This window comes from Globicephala melas, chromosome 15, assembly GCF_963455315.2.
Source record: "Globicephala melas chromosome 15, mGloMel1.2, whole genome shotgun sequence".
In the NCBI taxonomy this organism is placed as follows: Eukaryota; Metazoa; Chordata; class Mammalia; order Artiodactyla; family Delphinidae; genus Globicephala; species Globicephala melas.
Genome location: NC_083328.1, coordinates 65,053,642 through 65,068,856, shown reverse-complemented (window position 1 = coordinate 65,068,856; position 15,215 = coordinate 65,053,642). Strand labels below are relative to the sequence as shown.

At 48.1% G+C, this 15,215-nt stretch overlaps 1 protein-coding gene across 9 annotated transcripts in view; it reads right to left on the bottom strand.

The window, feature by feature from the left end:
- The window catches only part of CTNNBL1 (catenin beta like 1), a 192,051-nt gene that overhangs the window by 22,785 nt on the left and 154,051 nt on the right, over positions 1-15,215 (bottom strand). For 4 of the 9 annotated variants that reach the window (XM_060284238.2, XM_060284240.1, XM_060284239.2 and 1 more), the window contains exons 14-15: positions 11,303-11,440; positions 11,008-11,080 (exon numbers count right to left, since the gene is read on the bottom strand). In XM_060284238.2, the coding sequence (XP_060140221.1) occupies positions 11,008-11,080; positions 11,303-11,440 (211 nt within the window). Of the gene's footprint in view, positions 1-10; positions 3,669-11,007; positions 11,081-11,302; positions 11,441-15,215 lie in introns of those variants that run through there. The other 5 variants (XR_009558906.2, XM_060284243.2, XM_060284241.2 and 2 more) reach the window with 5 other exon arrangements.

Below are 15,215 nucleotides of genomic sequence, written 5' to 3'. Positions count from 1 at the left end.
TGGGGAGACAAAGGCAGGGTTAGGCATGAATCTGAGGCGTGGGGTCCTTCGTGGCCGGGTCACATCATGCCTCTCCCTGAACCCCAGCTCCCGTGGGGTGTGTGCTGCTCTAATGCCTCCAGTGGCAGCCACGGTGGCAGTTGTGTGCAAACTCCTTGGTCTTGCATTCAAGGCCCATGGGGGAAAGGGCCCAACTCCCCTGTCCCTGCCCGCAGTCCCCTCCTAGCTGCAGCCTTTCTTCACTTAACACACACAGTGGATGCTATTATGGGCAGATGCTGCCCAGACCCAGTGGTTCTCAGAGCGGGAACCCCAACCAACAGCAGCAACATCACGCAGGAACTTGTTAGAAATGCAGATCTGGGGACTTCCCTGGCGGTGCAGTGGTGAGAACTTGGCACTTTCACTGCCGGGGCCTGGGTTCAATCCCTGGTCGGGGAACTAAGATTTCACAAGCTGCGTGGCGCAGCCAAAAAAAAAGAAATGTAGAGTTGGGTCCAATTCAGACCTACTTATTAGGAAGCTCTGAGGACGGGGCCCAGCAGTCTGTGAACAAGCCCTCCAGGCGGTGCTCATGCTGCTCACATTTGAGAACCACTATCTGAGGCAACGGGGATAAAGTCCTGATCAAAACAGGACAGGTGAAAATCTCTGCACTTGTGGAGCCTACTTTCTAGTGGGGGAGACAAACCGAAAGGCAAATAAAATATATAGGGTGGCTGTCAGAAGGCCTCACAGAGATGGGGGATTTGATTAAAGACCTGAAGCAGGTGTGTGGGGGAATATCTGGGAGCGAGTGGCAGAGGGGCAAGCAGAGCAGGGGCTGAGAGGGGAGCATGCCTGGACCCTCTGCAGTGAGCAAGGAGCTCAGAGCCCGGGAGGGGCGGGGCACAGGTCGTGTCGGGCCACTGTAAGGACTTTGGACTTTCCCCTGAGATGAGAAGTTATAAGAGCGTTTTAAGCAGAGGAATGACATGATTTGACTTTAGCCAGCTCACTCTAGCTGCTGTGTGGAAGATACCCTTAAGGTGGCAAGGGCAGAAGGAAGGAGATGTGATTTGATTGGTGATTTGGTCCAAGGAGGTCATGGTAGAGGTGAGAAGTCTTCAGATTTTAGATGTATTCTGAAGGTGGATCCAGCAGGATTTACTGAGAGACTGGAAATGGGGCGTGAGAGAAAGAGATGTGGATAGTGAAGTTGCTAAGAAATACGACAGGGTAGTGGAGAGGGTGACAGGGAGCTTGGAATTCCTCCAGGGAATAAAGGGAACAGGTGTCTGCACCACCAAGGGGGGGGCTGCGGTACAGTCCACTGACATGAGATTGAAACAAATGGGTGTTTTTTGGAAAGAGGGAGGGAGAAAGAATGGTCTAGAGACGCCCAGGAGGAGCGTGGAAGGCCCCTCCTCCGTCTCCAGTGGTAAAAGGCATGTGGGAGAAAGTAGGTACCACTTGAGAGGACCCATCCCCGGTAGAGACAGTTTTAGTTAGAGCAGGAAGATAAAGGAAATACGCCTAAAGAGGATGGGAATACAGGACATGATGCTGATGACAGAACATAATCAAAGAGTTGTAAGGTGGGTAAACATATGGTCCCGTTTCCCCTGTTATTCCAACAGAGTACTTAACACACCTCCATTTTATTCTCAAAAGTGTCCTGGCCCCCCCCAGATTATGTGGTCAGCTGGTTTTAGGAGGCGGGAAGGGGTGCGATATGGCACAGAAATGATGTGTGGAGCTTAGGGATGAGAGTGCAGGGCCTGTGTGGTGACTGGGGCCCTGGGTTTCCTGTGGTGGCTCCCAGAGCACAGTGGACGGGGACGGGGGACGGAGAGCCAAATCCTCTGTGCGCTGACCATGCCCTGCCCCCGCCCTCAGACAGGAGATGGTGCAACACTGTGGGCTGTGTTTGTATCCTGACTCTGACTCACAATCCTAGGTGGCCTTGCGTGGTCTCCCCCGCAGCAAATGCATGTAAAGAACCTATAATAACAGATGTTCAAGATACGCTAGCTCCCTCCCTGAGCCTGCTTTGCTCAGGCCAGCAACATCTCTCTCAGAGAAACACCACACATCCTTCAAGGACACCTTCTCCGCAAAGCCCCGCCCGCTCACCTCTGACTCCTGTTCCTGTCCTCAAGCCTCTGTCTCCACCGCAGGCCTGACTTCTAGATCATCTTCTACTTGTCCCCTCTCTCCCTCTAGACTGACAGCGTCATGAAGGTAGGGGCTTCCGCCTTACTTTCAGCTAAAGTCCCAGCAGAGCTTGGCTGAGAGCCAACTACCAGTCTGGTGCTGTGAATAAGCTCTCAAAGCAGTGGCTCAGGAATGAGTGCCTGCGGGTCTGCCCCCAGCTCCCTGCCTGGGGTGGCCTGAAATGGAACAATAGAAAACTCTCTTGCAAGAGGCTTCTGCATAATAAAACATCTGCTCACCCAAATCAGACAAAGAGTGGGGAAAGGGAAGAAAGCCTGCAAACCCTCCCCTACCTCCCATCCCCCACCGTGATGGAGAAATACCTTGCCCCTGCCACTTCTTCATTTTTCCTCCATCCTCTTTATTACTTTGGACATGTGCCGGAAAACGGGACTTGGGATTCAGACATGTGCCAGCTGTGTGTCTCCCCCTGGAAATCATCCTCTTCTGTTAGGCCCATCCATCACCTCCAACAGCAAACGGCTGTGATCCCTTCTATTAAGTCTCCTTAAAGGGAGGGCTGGGGTGATGGGAGAACAGAAACTGGGCTGCGGGAGAAGGCTAGGGGCTGTATGTAAGTGGTATCTCTTACTCACATGTGAATGATCTAGCCGCTGCCCCAGGAGAGACAGAAATGACCATTATAGCATTTAATACCCTCAGAGGCATGGTCTGAAAGCAAGAGTCTTAATGGACTGAACTAACACTTTGTTCCAATGTATTCTCAGACCCAGGAGAGAGGGAAGTGGAGAAACAGTCTGATCCTTTGGGGCAGTGATTTTTTTCCAAGTAAAGCCAACTTCCCTGGAGGGACCTAATCTCTTTCTAGGGATGCGCAGAATAGAGGCCCAAAGTTTGTATCAATCCCCTGCTGAATCACCCCTCCAAAGGCCTTAGAAAAACACATGCCACCGCTGTACACAGAGCACTCACCCAATGGACAAGTCTCCTCTGTTGCTCCACATGCGGGGAAGGAGGAAACAGTCAGATTCCCTGCTCTCTGGAGATGGGCTGTGAAGGAAGTTAGTAGGATCTGGAAGAGGGGCTATCCTGTACAGAGTGGAATGGGACCTCACATGTGGTGAACACTGTTTACGTGCCAGACGTTTATCTATATTGTCTCATATAATCTTTGCAGCAATCCTATAAGGCAAAGAGCACCACCTCTGTTTAGAGATGAGGAAACTGAGGCATATTAGAGAACTGAAGCAACCTGCCCAAGTCTAGGATGGTAGAGGAACTGATATTCAAACCAAGAACATGTGTCAGAAGTGAAAAAGGCACGTCAAAAGCCATGGGGGTGGGGCTGGGGAGCCGGTCCCCAAAGTGGCATCCTCTTACCTAGGCAGTTATCTTACCCTGCCTGTTCCCCATCCTTTGGGGAAAAAATCTCCAAAGCAGCCCAGCCGTGGCAGGGCGTCTGGCTACAACGTCCTCACAAAAGGTAAGGCTCTTCAGCGCTTTGTGACCACCTAGAGGGGTGGGATAGGGAGGGTGAGAGGGAGACGCAAGAGGGAGGAGATATGCGGATATATGTATATGTATAGATGATTCACTTTGTTATAAAGCAGAAACTAACACACCACTGTAAAGCAATTATACTCCAAGAAAGATGTTAAAAAAAAAAAAAAGGTAAGGCTCTGGAGGGAATGTCCTGGAGTAAAGGGGCCTCAGCAGCCAGAACAGATGTGGAGTGGGCTGCTGGGGCCATTGTCCTTCATGCCAGGTCACTGAGTGTCAGGGCTGGCAGGCCTCTCAGAAATGTACTGCAACTGGATGGACAGGTGACCGGCCAGGGTCCCGCAGCAAGCCAGCCACAGGGCCAGGCCCACCGGGTCTGACAAGCCCCGGGTGCTCTCCCACTGGCCGTGGCAGCTGCTACCAACTGTGTACCTCACCTCTCACCCTCTACCCCCTACCCCAACTCATTCTTTGTTTCCAGAGTAGAATCCTATTTGGAGCAGACCTTGGTGGTGCCAGCTTCCTCTGGTTATTAAAGCTGCTGCAGCAGTTTATAAATATTGAACAGATTCCTCCCAGAGGTCTCGGGAAAGAGTCCTCTTTGCTCTGTGCGCACGCGCGCGCACGTGTGTGTGTGTGTGTGTGTGTGTGTGTGTGTGTGTAAGAAAGGGAGAGAATGCAGGAAAAAGAGAGACGCTAGATGAAGGGAGAACTTCAGGGTAGGGGAGAGGGAGAGGGGAGACAGGAAGAGCGTGAGTTGGGTTGGAGAGTGAGAAAGACGGTGTACACATAGACTCCCTTCTCGACTTCCCCAGCATTTTCAAATGCTCTTACAATAAAAGCTTTGATGGAGATCAAAAACAGGCAGCAGTGCTGAACGCATAAATATTAAAGCAAACTTTAGACAGCAGGTTTACTATTCAGACATGGAATACAAGCTGTTCTGTTTTTGGTAAGAGGAAGAGGGAGGGACACCCGGGCTGGCGGATGGGGAAGGACTGTCTTTGAGGACGGAGACTGGGACCAGCACTCACAAGCCTGGTTCAGATCCCTGGACCTTAAGCCTTAAACACTCACCCTTGAAAAAGTGCAGGAGGAAGGGCGAGTGGGGAGAAGAGGAACGCCAATATTTTTACACTGAAAACCTTGAAGACATAGAAATAATTACAAAATAGAAACTGGGAAAGTAAAATCCTTGAGGTCTAACAGAGAGTCCTTAACGACAAGGATGAGTGTGGAGGGACTAATGTCACTTCTCTAGGAGGAGGATGTTGTGCTGGGGCTGCAACTGGGGATATAAGCTTCATCAGGGATCTGATTAAAATGAAACCTACTTAAAGGAGGAGGAGAAGGAAACTTACCCTTTGCTTACAGCGCTAACAGGGTCACATCCCTATAGACCATTTTCCCACAGACCTTTCAGCTGCTTGAAAAAGCACCACCTACCCCTTCCACCCCCACCAGGCCCTGAGGAGTATGGCCTGGGTGCTGGTCCATGGGCTTTCCTGCCAGCACTGGTGAAAGGATTAGGCCAAGGAAGGGAAGGAAGGAACCTGCATTTACTGAGCAAGTATTCTGTCCCAGGCCCCCAACTGCATCTCAACCTCAGCCTTCCTTGGGGCAGTATTCACTTTCGGTTTGTTTCTTACAGAGGAGTAAAGGAAGGCTCAAACCGGTTATCTACTAACTTACCCCAAGTTACAGAGAGCCAGAATTCTTGCTGGCCTGTGCCTCTCAGCTCTGCTTATTCCTGCGTGAGCTGGGATGTGAATCACAACGGTGACGGTAGCTACCATTATCAGGCACTTATTACGTGCCAACATGTAGGCACTTTACCTGCAGCACCTCATCTAATTCCCACAGCAACCTTTTGAGGCAGATTACCCTCATCTTATAGACACTGTGGCTTAGGGAGAGGGCAAGTAGCTGCCTAAGGTTAAACAGCCCCTCCGGGGTCCTTTCCTGCCTCCCAACCCTAGAGGCCATAGCAGCCACGGCCTGGTGCAAGTCACACACATCAACGTGTCACCGGAAGAGAAACCCTATCAGCTTCTGCAGCTTTCAAATCACAGAGGCAAAGCTCAGGTTACCTAGAGCTGAAATCAATATGGAAATACGTGTTTATGAGCTTCTGAGAGAAGACTTCAAGCCATAAAGAACACAAGCAAATCAAAGGGCCGGGAGCCAATCTCTGAAAGCATTCTGAAGTCTTTGGCTCAGTCTTTTCGCCACCAGTGACAAGAGTTTTGAGTCAGTAATCCTCTAAGCTTTCCTCTGCCAAACAGCCCAGCACCACCTGATCTTCCAACAACTTTCACCAGTGACTAAAACATCCAGGAGACTCACCAGAGGCTTCCATGCTAACCCCTGGCACAAGTATTTATACGAAGTATTCCCAGGTCACAGTGCCTACTCCATATCCAAGGAGAGGACCACTCAGTGTACATCTGCATCTGCATATGGAGGTCCTTCACGGGCTTCAGGAAGCCATCTCCTTACTTACAGTCATCAACCTCCCAGGAACGGAATATACAAGGGTGGTTGCCAGGGGCTGGGGGAGGAGGGAATGGGGAGTGTTTCATGGGTACAGAGTTTCAGTTTTGCAAGATGAAAATAAGTTCTGTGGACAGGGGGTGGTGACAGCTGCAATGGTTAAAATGGTGACTCCTATGCATATTTTAGCACAATTAAAAAAACCACCCCGAGCACCTCCTCCTCTGTGCAGCCTCTCTGGATCTTCAAGCTCCTTTTTAATCTCCAGCAGAATTAACTGTGCTTTCTTGAGTCTCACTCCATACCTTAGCACTGACTTCAATCTGCTTTGTGTTGTGCTTATTTATTTCACATGTGATGGCACTGAATTGCCCTGGGGACAGGGCCTCCTAAGTGTCTCACTCATCTAAGGAGCCCACCTAGTGCCCTGTGATGCCAGTGGGTACTCTGTAAAGGTGGATGCCCTGAATTTGCTTTCTTAAAATGCAGTAGGAGTGTATCAGCCCATTGGTACAGTTAGAGCTCTCCTTTCTGCCAGATGGAAGACCGACTGAGTCTGGATCCAGTTTCCAGCATTAATAGTGACTTGGGTAACATCCCTTAACCTTAACCACAAGTCTTGGTTACCTTATCTGCAAAATGGAGACTGTAATCCTGCTTTTAGGACCATTGTGAGAACCAGAGAACATACATTAAAAGCCTGGCACAGAGGACGTGCTCAGGAGAGACCACTCTACCTACTGGTCCCGGATTTCTGGAACAGCACAAAGAAGCCTGAAGCACCACCTCAGCAGTACCCCCAATAAGCATTAGCTGAGCCCCTTCTCTGCGCCAGGCGTGGGCCAGGCACCAGAAGGTAAAAGCCAGGACGACTGTCACTGCCCTTTCAGAGCGCGTGGTCCTTCTCTGGCACAGAGACCACCGTCCCCTAGGCGGGCACCAGAGGCCTTAGGCCAGAGCTGCTGCCAGTTCAGGGAAAGCTGGACTTTGGGAGCACTGAGTAAGCAGTCTGCAAACCAAGGGACTTTAGTGAGCCATCAATTTTCCCCAGCTCTCTTGGCACCCCCAACAGAAAAGGAGGGAGGAAGATCGTGAGAAAGGGGACTGAAATATAACGGGAAGAGTCCCCTGCTGGGCTTGCCTCATCAGCGTTTTCCTGAGACCTCAAGGGATACATCAGCTGTCATCCTGCCAGCAAAACTTAGGAAATATATAGGACATAAAATCAAAGAAAGAAGCTTGCATCTAATTAGCACGTTAAAAAAAAAAAAAAGGAAGCAACCCAAACTGAAAAACAAAATTAAAATCAAAGAGGACAGACCGATGAGCTAGCTTTCTTTGTGAGGCTTTGTTTTTTCGTGCATTGTGATGGAATGAAGGGTGGAGGCAGGAGGGGGAGGGCGCGAAGGCTTTTAAGAGGTGGGCCTGAACACAGCCCAGACGCCACCCCTATCCAGCCCTGCGGTAGCCTCACCCCTTTTCAACCTCAGCACTGCTCGGAGCTTGCTCACTGCACCACTTTCAGGGGCTGCTGAGAGGCAGCCTGTGGCACAGCTCCACCGCCCAACACTGCAGGCAGATGGGCTTCCTGGGGCCAGCGTGAGCCCTTTATTATAACCTTAACTTTGCATCTGGAGAGAACACTTTCTTTTGTTTGTTTTCAGTGGTCAGCGTCCTGTGAGGACTTCTTTGACCTGGGCAATGACATCTAATCTCCTGGCTTTAAATATCACCTCCATACTACTGACTTCAAATTGTCTAAACAAGCACCTCTCCCGCCCCAATGAGAATGTCTACTCTCTGCTGGCCAACAAAGGGATGCAGGCGCTACCCGTAACCCAAACTCACCGTGTACCCAACAGAACTCGAGAGACTTGCCCAGCAATACTCCCAACCCTACCCAATGCTCCAGCCTCCCTCACCCCTGCTTGGCCTCCACTGATGTGGCAGAGTCCGTATGAAGGCCACTGATGTCCTGTGTTGGACGTTTGCTCCTTCTGCCTGGGACGCGCCTTTCCCTCTGGGACACCATTCCCAGTCCTGGGACCAGCCTCTCCTCCCCTGGGATTCCTTGGTATGGCCTGTGCCTCCATTACTGCCCCCTTATCACTCCCTTAACGCTGTTCACAACTTTAACACAGCACCTAGCACATCATAGTTAGTTTCGAGTGTCTCTCCCAGCTAGACCATGAACCCTCAAGAATAGGGATCTTGCTTATTTATTCTTCCTTGTATCTCTAGTACTGGATACAGAGCTTGGCACCCAGCAATGCCAGCTGAGTAGTTGTTGGAGTGTGTATTTCACTTAGCTTGATTATGGTTGGTCATTTCTACATCTATGTTCCCCAGAAGACTATAAGCTCCATGAGGGCAGGTGCTGTGTGACACCTTAGTAGCACAGTATTAGCACTGTGCCGAGCCCTGAGGAGAGTCGCAGTAAACGTTTGCCAATTTAAATTCATGCAAGGGTAGGGTTTAATTCAACAATGTTTAAAATATTCACCGGGTGTCCATTATGTGCCTGGCATTGCTCTAGGTGCTGAGGAGACACGGAGAACGAGCCAATGTCCCTATGTCACGGAGCTTACATTTTAATGTATGAGACACACAAATCAAGGAAACAAAGACATAAATAAAAGTAATTACAGATTGTGATAAGGGCTAGGAAGGAAATAAACTGGGTGCTATGATGGGAAATAACACATGGAGAGAAGTGGATTGATTCAGGATGGAGACTGGAGGCAGACGTGGCAGCTTTACTAATGGATTGGCTGTGAAGGGTGATGGCGAGAGAGTTGAAGGGCCGGACCTGGGTCTGGGAGGAGGGATCTGAGAGTCTGGACAGAGCGAGAAAAGAAAGCAACAGGGGAGAGGAACAAGAGTGGTGGGAATGAACACAGCATCTGTGCAGGCTGCTTACCTGCTCACCTGCCCAGACAATCAACAAATGTCTACTCAGCACCCAGTATGCACCCAGTGCTTTAACAGGCACTTGGGGAATAAACTGGGATCTGAGGGAGACAGAGGCTGGCTCACAGCAACTGAAAATCCTGAATAACCTCAGGTATATGTGTTAGGATCTCTGAAAGAAAAGCAGCCACCTACTACGTGTCAGCACCTGTTAAAAACACTTTTCCTTTCTCAGATCACTGTTTTGATCACAGGAATGGAGGTGCAGGGAGAAGCCTAAATGCAGGAGAGTAGAGCTGAGAGTAATAAAAAGTTCTAATTGCACATGTGGGCGTTGAAAGTAAATGCCATTTAAAGGCTGGGGTTGCAAATCACCACAGCTGCACATCAGGGAGGAGGTGGCATGACACCCTGAGCAGTAACTCATGCGAATGTGACACTGAGAAAGAGGGAGCACCCATGGTGCCACTGTGGAAGATGCTAGGCCAGGCTCATGAACAAGTTCCCCCTTTCCTCCTTCTGAGGGAGAAGACAATAAATTCCAATGCCTTGAAGGCTCCATCTACAAAATGGGCACGACGGATTTACCATCCCCACCCTCCTGGGAGGGCTGTGCTGATCATGTGATTTCCAGTCCTATGTTTTCACTCACACTGTTCCTTTGTTTTGGAATGTCTAAGACCCAGCTCAATGTTACTATTCCCACAAGGCTTCCCAAGGGGTTTTAGCCGTGCCTCACTTATAATGCTGCTAATGATAATCATCATCATAATAGTTCATAATACTCATAATAGTTCACATTTGCCAAGAACTTATTAACTTGAGATATTTTCCATATATCATCTCATTTAATCCTTTTACCTAATCTATGAGGTCCCAGAGCAGTTGGATACCTTGCCCAAGGTATCACAGTAAACAGCAGAGCCAGGATTCTGTTTCAGGAGCCAGATCCCAGAGCCCATGGCTCTTAACTTCTCTTCACTTTATTGTATGTATCATTTATCTCCACATTTCATCTCCCACATGTAACAGGAGTTATAAGCCACTTACAGGCAAACCCTCTGAGTAAATCTAGCCTAATCTCTCATCTTAGAAGTGGGCAGGACAAGGGTCAGAGAGAGAGAGATGATGTGCCTGCAGTTACGTCCATCACGACTCTCTCTCTGAACTCTGGCATTATCAGTACTATAAAAGCCAATACAGGCTTCTAGACGCCATGTGTGTTAGTCTGTGCTAAGTGGCTCGAGGGTGGAACTGCACCACTGAGCTGATTGACAGCATGCTCACCGACTGGAGGCCCCTTGGGAGCCACTCCAGCTGAGTCAGGCCCAGCCAAAGATACAACAGCATTTGAGAGACCCGTTGGGGTAGGCGAAGGAAATTCGCCCAAGCACTTTCTGTGTGCCAGGCACTACACTGGATGCTGTCATGTAAGTATCTTGTGAACCTTTGCAAAATTTCTTCTAGATCATGCTCACACAGCTGGCGGAAGGCAGCGCTAGCACTGGAAAGCAGGCATGCTTTTTCTACTACACCACACTGCCTCAGATTCACTTCCTTCTGCCTTAATTCCAGGTAGTTCTTGTTAGTTCCTTGTTTTCTTCCCCTAAGAAAGCAATTTCCTTCCACTACATGCAGCTTGGAACTAGATTTTTTTGTTTATTTCTGGTTTGGTGTTTTTTTGTTTTGTTTTTAAATTTCCAACACCTAGTGCTCCTTGTTTGTTATGTGTTTTTAAAATTCTGGAACTAGAGGGTTAGAGGCAGAGAATAACTAGGTTAGTCTTCGGTATTCTGACAAGATGACCTGGACACACACTGAACTGGACAACACACTTAAGCCTTCAGTGCAGAGAATGTTATGCACCAAATTCCAGGGATATTGACAGAGACAGAAAGCGTCGCGTAATTTTCCTGGAGCCCCAGACACAAGCAACGTGCAACTCACCCTTGATGATGTGCCTGACAATTTTGATGGAGCTTCCACGCATATTTAGGATTTGGTGAACCCTCTGGCGAATCTAATAAGGAAGGGGAAGAGTGGAAAGAGAAAGAAAAAGCATCATTTGCCCTGGTAGACATCAGAATACGTCATTGAAAGTATTCACCTCACCCCCTGAAAGAGAGGGCCCACATAGAGTGAAGGAATTCAAGGAGAGTGTGATTCGCTCCATTCTACCTAAGCAGGTGGCAAGCAAGGAGTCAGGGAAGGAAGGGCCCATCCAGGGGCAGCCCCCTCCTACCTGGGGCACGTTGGCATTGCAGATCTCTGCCATGATGTAGCAGATGTGCTGGAGAACAAAAAGCCCTGCATCCAAGCGCCGGAGGTAGAACTCATCCTCAATGTCATTGTCTATGATTTCTCCACGCCGGACCATGTCCTAGAAATGAATGAACGTTTGGGAATAAAAGCCACACAGTGAGTGAAGGAGGAAAGAATAGGTTTCTAGTCCACCCATAATACACAGAAGAGTAGTAACTACAACTACAACAACAAAAGAAAACCACTCTGCCTCGATTTGCCTCCTGCTTCTCCCATTACTCTAAAGTATCTTATGTTCTCTTGTTGGCCCAGGGAGTCAAGATTAAAGTCCATTTTTCCTATACAGTTACTCAGGGCCAAAATGATCTCATCAACATATTCAACCTGAAAAAATAAGCTGATGGGGACACAAATCTATTCATCTGCTTCTACTCATTCTTTACTCTTTCGTTCCAGCCTCCATAAATAACCTCTCTACAGATATACTTAATTCTCCTTCCCTTCCAAATCAAGTTAACCTAGGGAAGAGAGCTGCTTTCTCTACGATTCTGTCTTGGTACCCTGGTGATGGCACAGGTACCCAATCTGTGTGTCCCTTTTGGCTTACATTTTGTTAGATGCAAAATGCTGCCCATCTTTCCATTTCATTCCACAAGTTCAATACTCCCTCAAGGCCAAAGTCCTAATGAGTGATGCGAGTCTCTTTCCTAAACTTTTGTAACCCCAGACCTATCAGACTTGCTGTCCCCAGATCTATTCCTCTCTAGTAGATTCTTTAAAAAAAACAAAAACAGCTTTATTGAGATACAATTGACATACCATACAATTAGTATAGTCAGAGTTGTGTAACCACCATCACAATCATTGTAGAGTACTTTCATTCCCCTCCACCTCCAAAGTCCCTCATCCAGTGGATTACCACCACCTTTGCCAAGAGGGCTCTTCTTCCCAACTCAGGGACTTTAGGGCCTTCCTTCCTAGGGATTCTGGGGTATCTCTCAAGCCAACGCTATTTTTAAGCTACCTCTCTTACAGAGCCTTAAAGCTAAAAACTCCTCCTTTCCAAAATTCCTGACAGCACCCTTGCAGGTCACTCCATGACACGACCTCTTCTGGCACGTCATATTCACACTGATTTCAGTTATCATCAGCTCCCTGTTTCTATAACTCCCTTTATTTCATGAGGGTGAACTGTGAGCTCTGTGAAAGTGGGGACTGAATTTTGTCTTTACATCCCCAGCTCAGTAAACATCCATGCAGTGAATGAAAGGAAAAAGACATCTCCGTTTTAGGCTGTCATCTCTCAGGGGTCAGAACTGGAGGAGGGACTCATTCTACACGACTAGCGACTGGTCTAAGAAGACAGGTGCTTGAATACATGCCTTTGATGACGACAATCCATTTCTTAATTCCGTCAGTGGTTTTATGGCCATGGTTCCCTCTGCCAACTCAGGCTCCTGTCACTGACAGAAGCCCTTGGGACCCTGCTTTCCACTCTCCCAAACTCGAAGGACTTACCACCGTGGTCATCAATCTCCAACCAGCATCCTTCAGAGACTATTTAGATGCAGATAACATGCTTCTTTATTTGCCCAGGGGGCCAGCCTGCAGCTACACAAGGCTACTTTTCATCTCACTCCCAAAGGCCTCTGTCTGAGCGGCAACAGAGGGTTCTAGATTTGCCAGGCCTTGTACTGCGCAGTAAATCACCACCACTAATTCATAGCTTTGTTGAGTAGCAAATTCCTTGGTAATCTGGTAATAGTGCTAACGTTCATGAGGTAGTCATGGAGCACTGGACTGACGTCCAAGGAGTTTACAAGTAGAAGGGCCTCTTTAGTTTCTCATTTGCTCATAATCATAACTTCCTGCTCCAGAACTCCTAAGTGTTCAGAAGCTGGGGGCCCAGGAAGGAAAATTACTCTTGACTTTCACTCATGCAAAAAGCATTTGCTGTTAATACTTCACATTTCTATAATGCTGCAGAGTTTAGAGTGTTATTATGTATATGGTCCTTATTACCAAATTTAAAGAGAGCAGGGAAGGGATTATTAATCCCACTGTACAAATTAGAATCCAAGGCACACAGAGGTTAAGTAAGTTGCTCATAATTACCAGTTACTAGAATATGGACTCCCCGGGGGCAGGAATCCTGTCTAATTCACCTCTGAGGTGGAAATGAGTAACATGAAGCACAGTGTTCAGATCTGGACCCTGCTAAGTGCCTAGTGGCAAGAACACCTTCCTAAGCATTGAGTTAAGGCAGAAAAGGAATGAAAATGGAGGTAAGGGGATGCCCTGGTCTTAGTCACCAAGAAGCTGACTGTCTATCCGGGAAGGTCACAGTAACACAGAGAATGACCAAGAAGTAAAGGGATACAGTGCGCCCACAAATTTAAAGTCATTACAAGTGGTGGGTGCTAATCAGGGCTGGTTAAGATGTTAGGGCATTGGGAAGAAGTGACTTAGATAAGGTTTCAAGGATCCTGACTGGCAGACATAGCAGGATGAATGCCTTAAGAATGAAGGCCTTCCTGTGGTCCGAAGCCTTATGCAAAATGCCTTACGCAGCTCATACTTTCTGCTCACTAGCCCCCGACCCATACACACAGCACAAACAGGCCTGCCCTCCCCCTTCTGGCCCCTTCACTTTTCCTTGTAATGTTGGTACTCTTCCCAATCCCCAATCTCTATCATAATGTATTTAAAGTCTAAAACGTGATACTCCTTACAAAACTTCTCCTGAGATCTCTAAAAACGTCTCAGTGTTTTCTAACTTGCTGTGATTTTTTTCAATCCTCAAACCCCCCAAGTTTTGGATCTGTACCTCTTTTATGGCACCTCCCATGCCCTGTCCTGCAATAGTTATTCAGACGTGTGCCTCTTTCCTGTGTAGGTTCCTTGAAAGCAAGAGTTGTAAAGTTTTAAATCATCTTTGTACCCTAGAAAGCACCTTGCATGGTACTTTTTTGCATAGCAGACTCTTGAAAAGCATTTGTGAAACAGGATTGGAAAAATGCAGGTAGAAGTTCAGCTGTATTAATGAGCTGTGTGTGCTAAGACATCTGTGGATGGGGTAGGAGGGGAAACATTAGGAAATGGGGAGGGACAGTGCCTTGGAGGGCTAGCTGGTGGGAGGCTTGAATGCTGGCCAGAGAAGTGAGATATGATGAGCTGCTGACTACACTGTGCAGGAAAGTGAATGAGAATGTGCCAACACCTCTATGATGGACACATAGGCTTAAAGTGTTGAGAGGCAGGCAGAGTGTACAGCTCGGAGGCCACAGTATCAGCCTATGTGAGAAGTATATCAGATGGGGAAGAGAAGAGGGGAGGGGAGGGGAGCAGAGGAGAGGACAGAGACCAAACCCTTAGAGGTTTCCAAACATGGGAACTTGGAGAGAAACATATTCATTCATCTACCTGGTAAAGATTGCCTGAACACCTAACTATGGGCCAGGTATTACATGACGTACCAGGGGCGGCAAAGATAAATAAGACAGTCTACATAATCAAGGAGATTAAAGTCTAATGAGGTTAACAAATATGAACAAACTTCTTTTTAAAATGTAGTGATGGCTATTATGAAGGACCTCTCAAACTGTACTGAGTGCCATGGGACTCCAGAAGAAGGACAGACTAAGTTTGTTTTGAGGAGTCAGGAGAGTTCAAGGGAAATCTAACATTTGAGCTGGATTCTGAAGGAATTTGACAAGCTGGAAAGAACATTCTAAACAGAGGGAACAATAGCATGGGTCAACTCGGCTAGGGTGGAAGAGAACAAGAGCGGAATATCACTGCCATTAAGAGAGAGAAAGAAGAGAAAGAAGGGAGTGTTTCTTTGCTTATTAGATCCTAGCTACCGGCAGATCATAGTTTTTGATTGATTACTA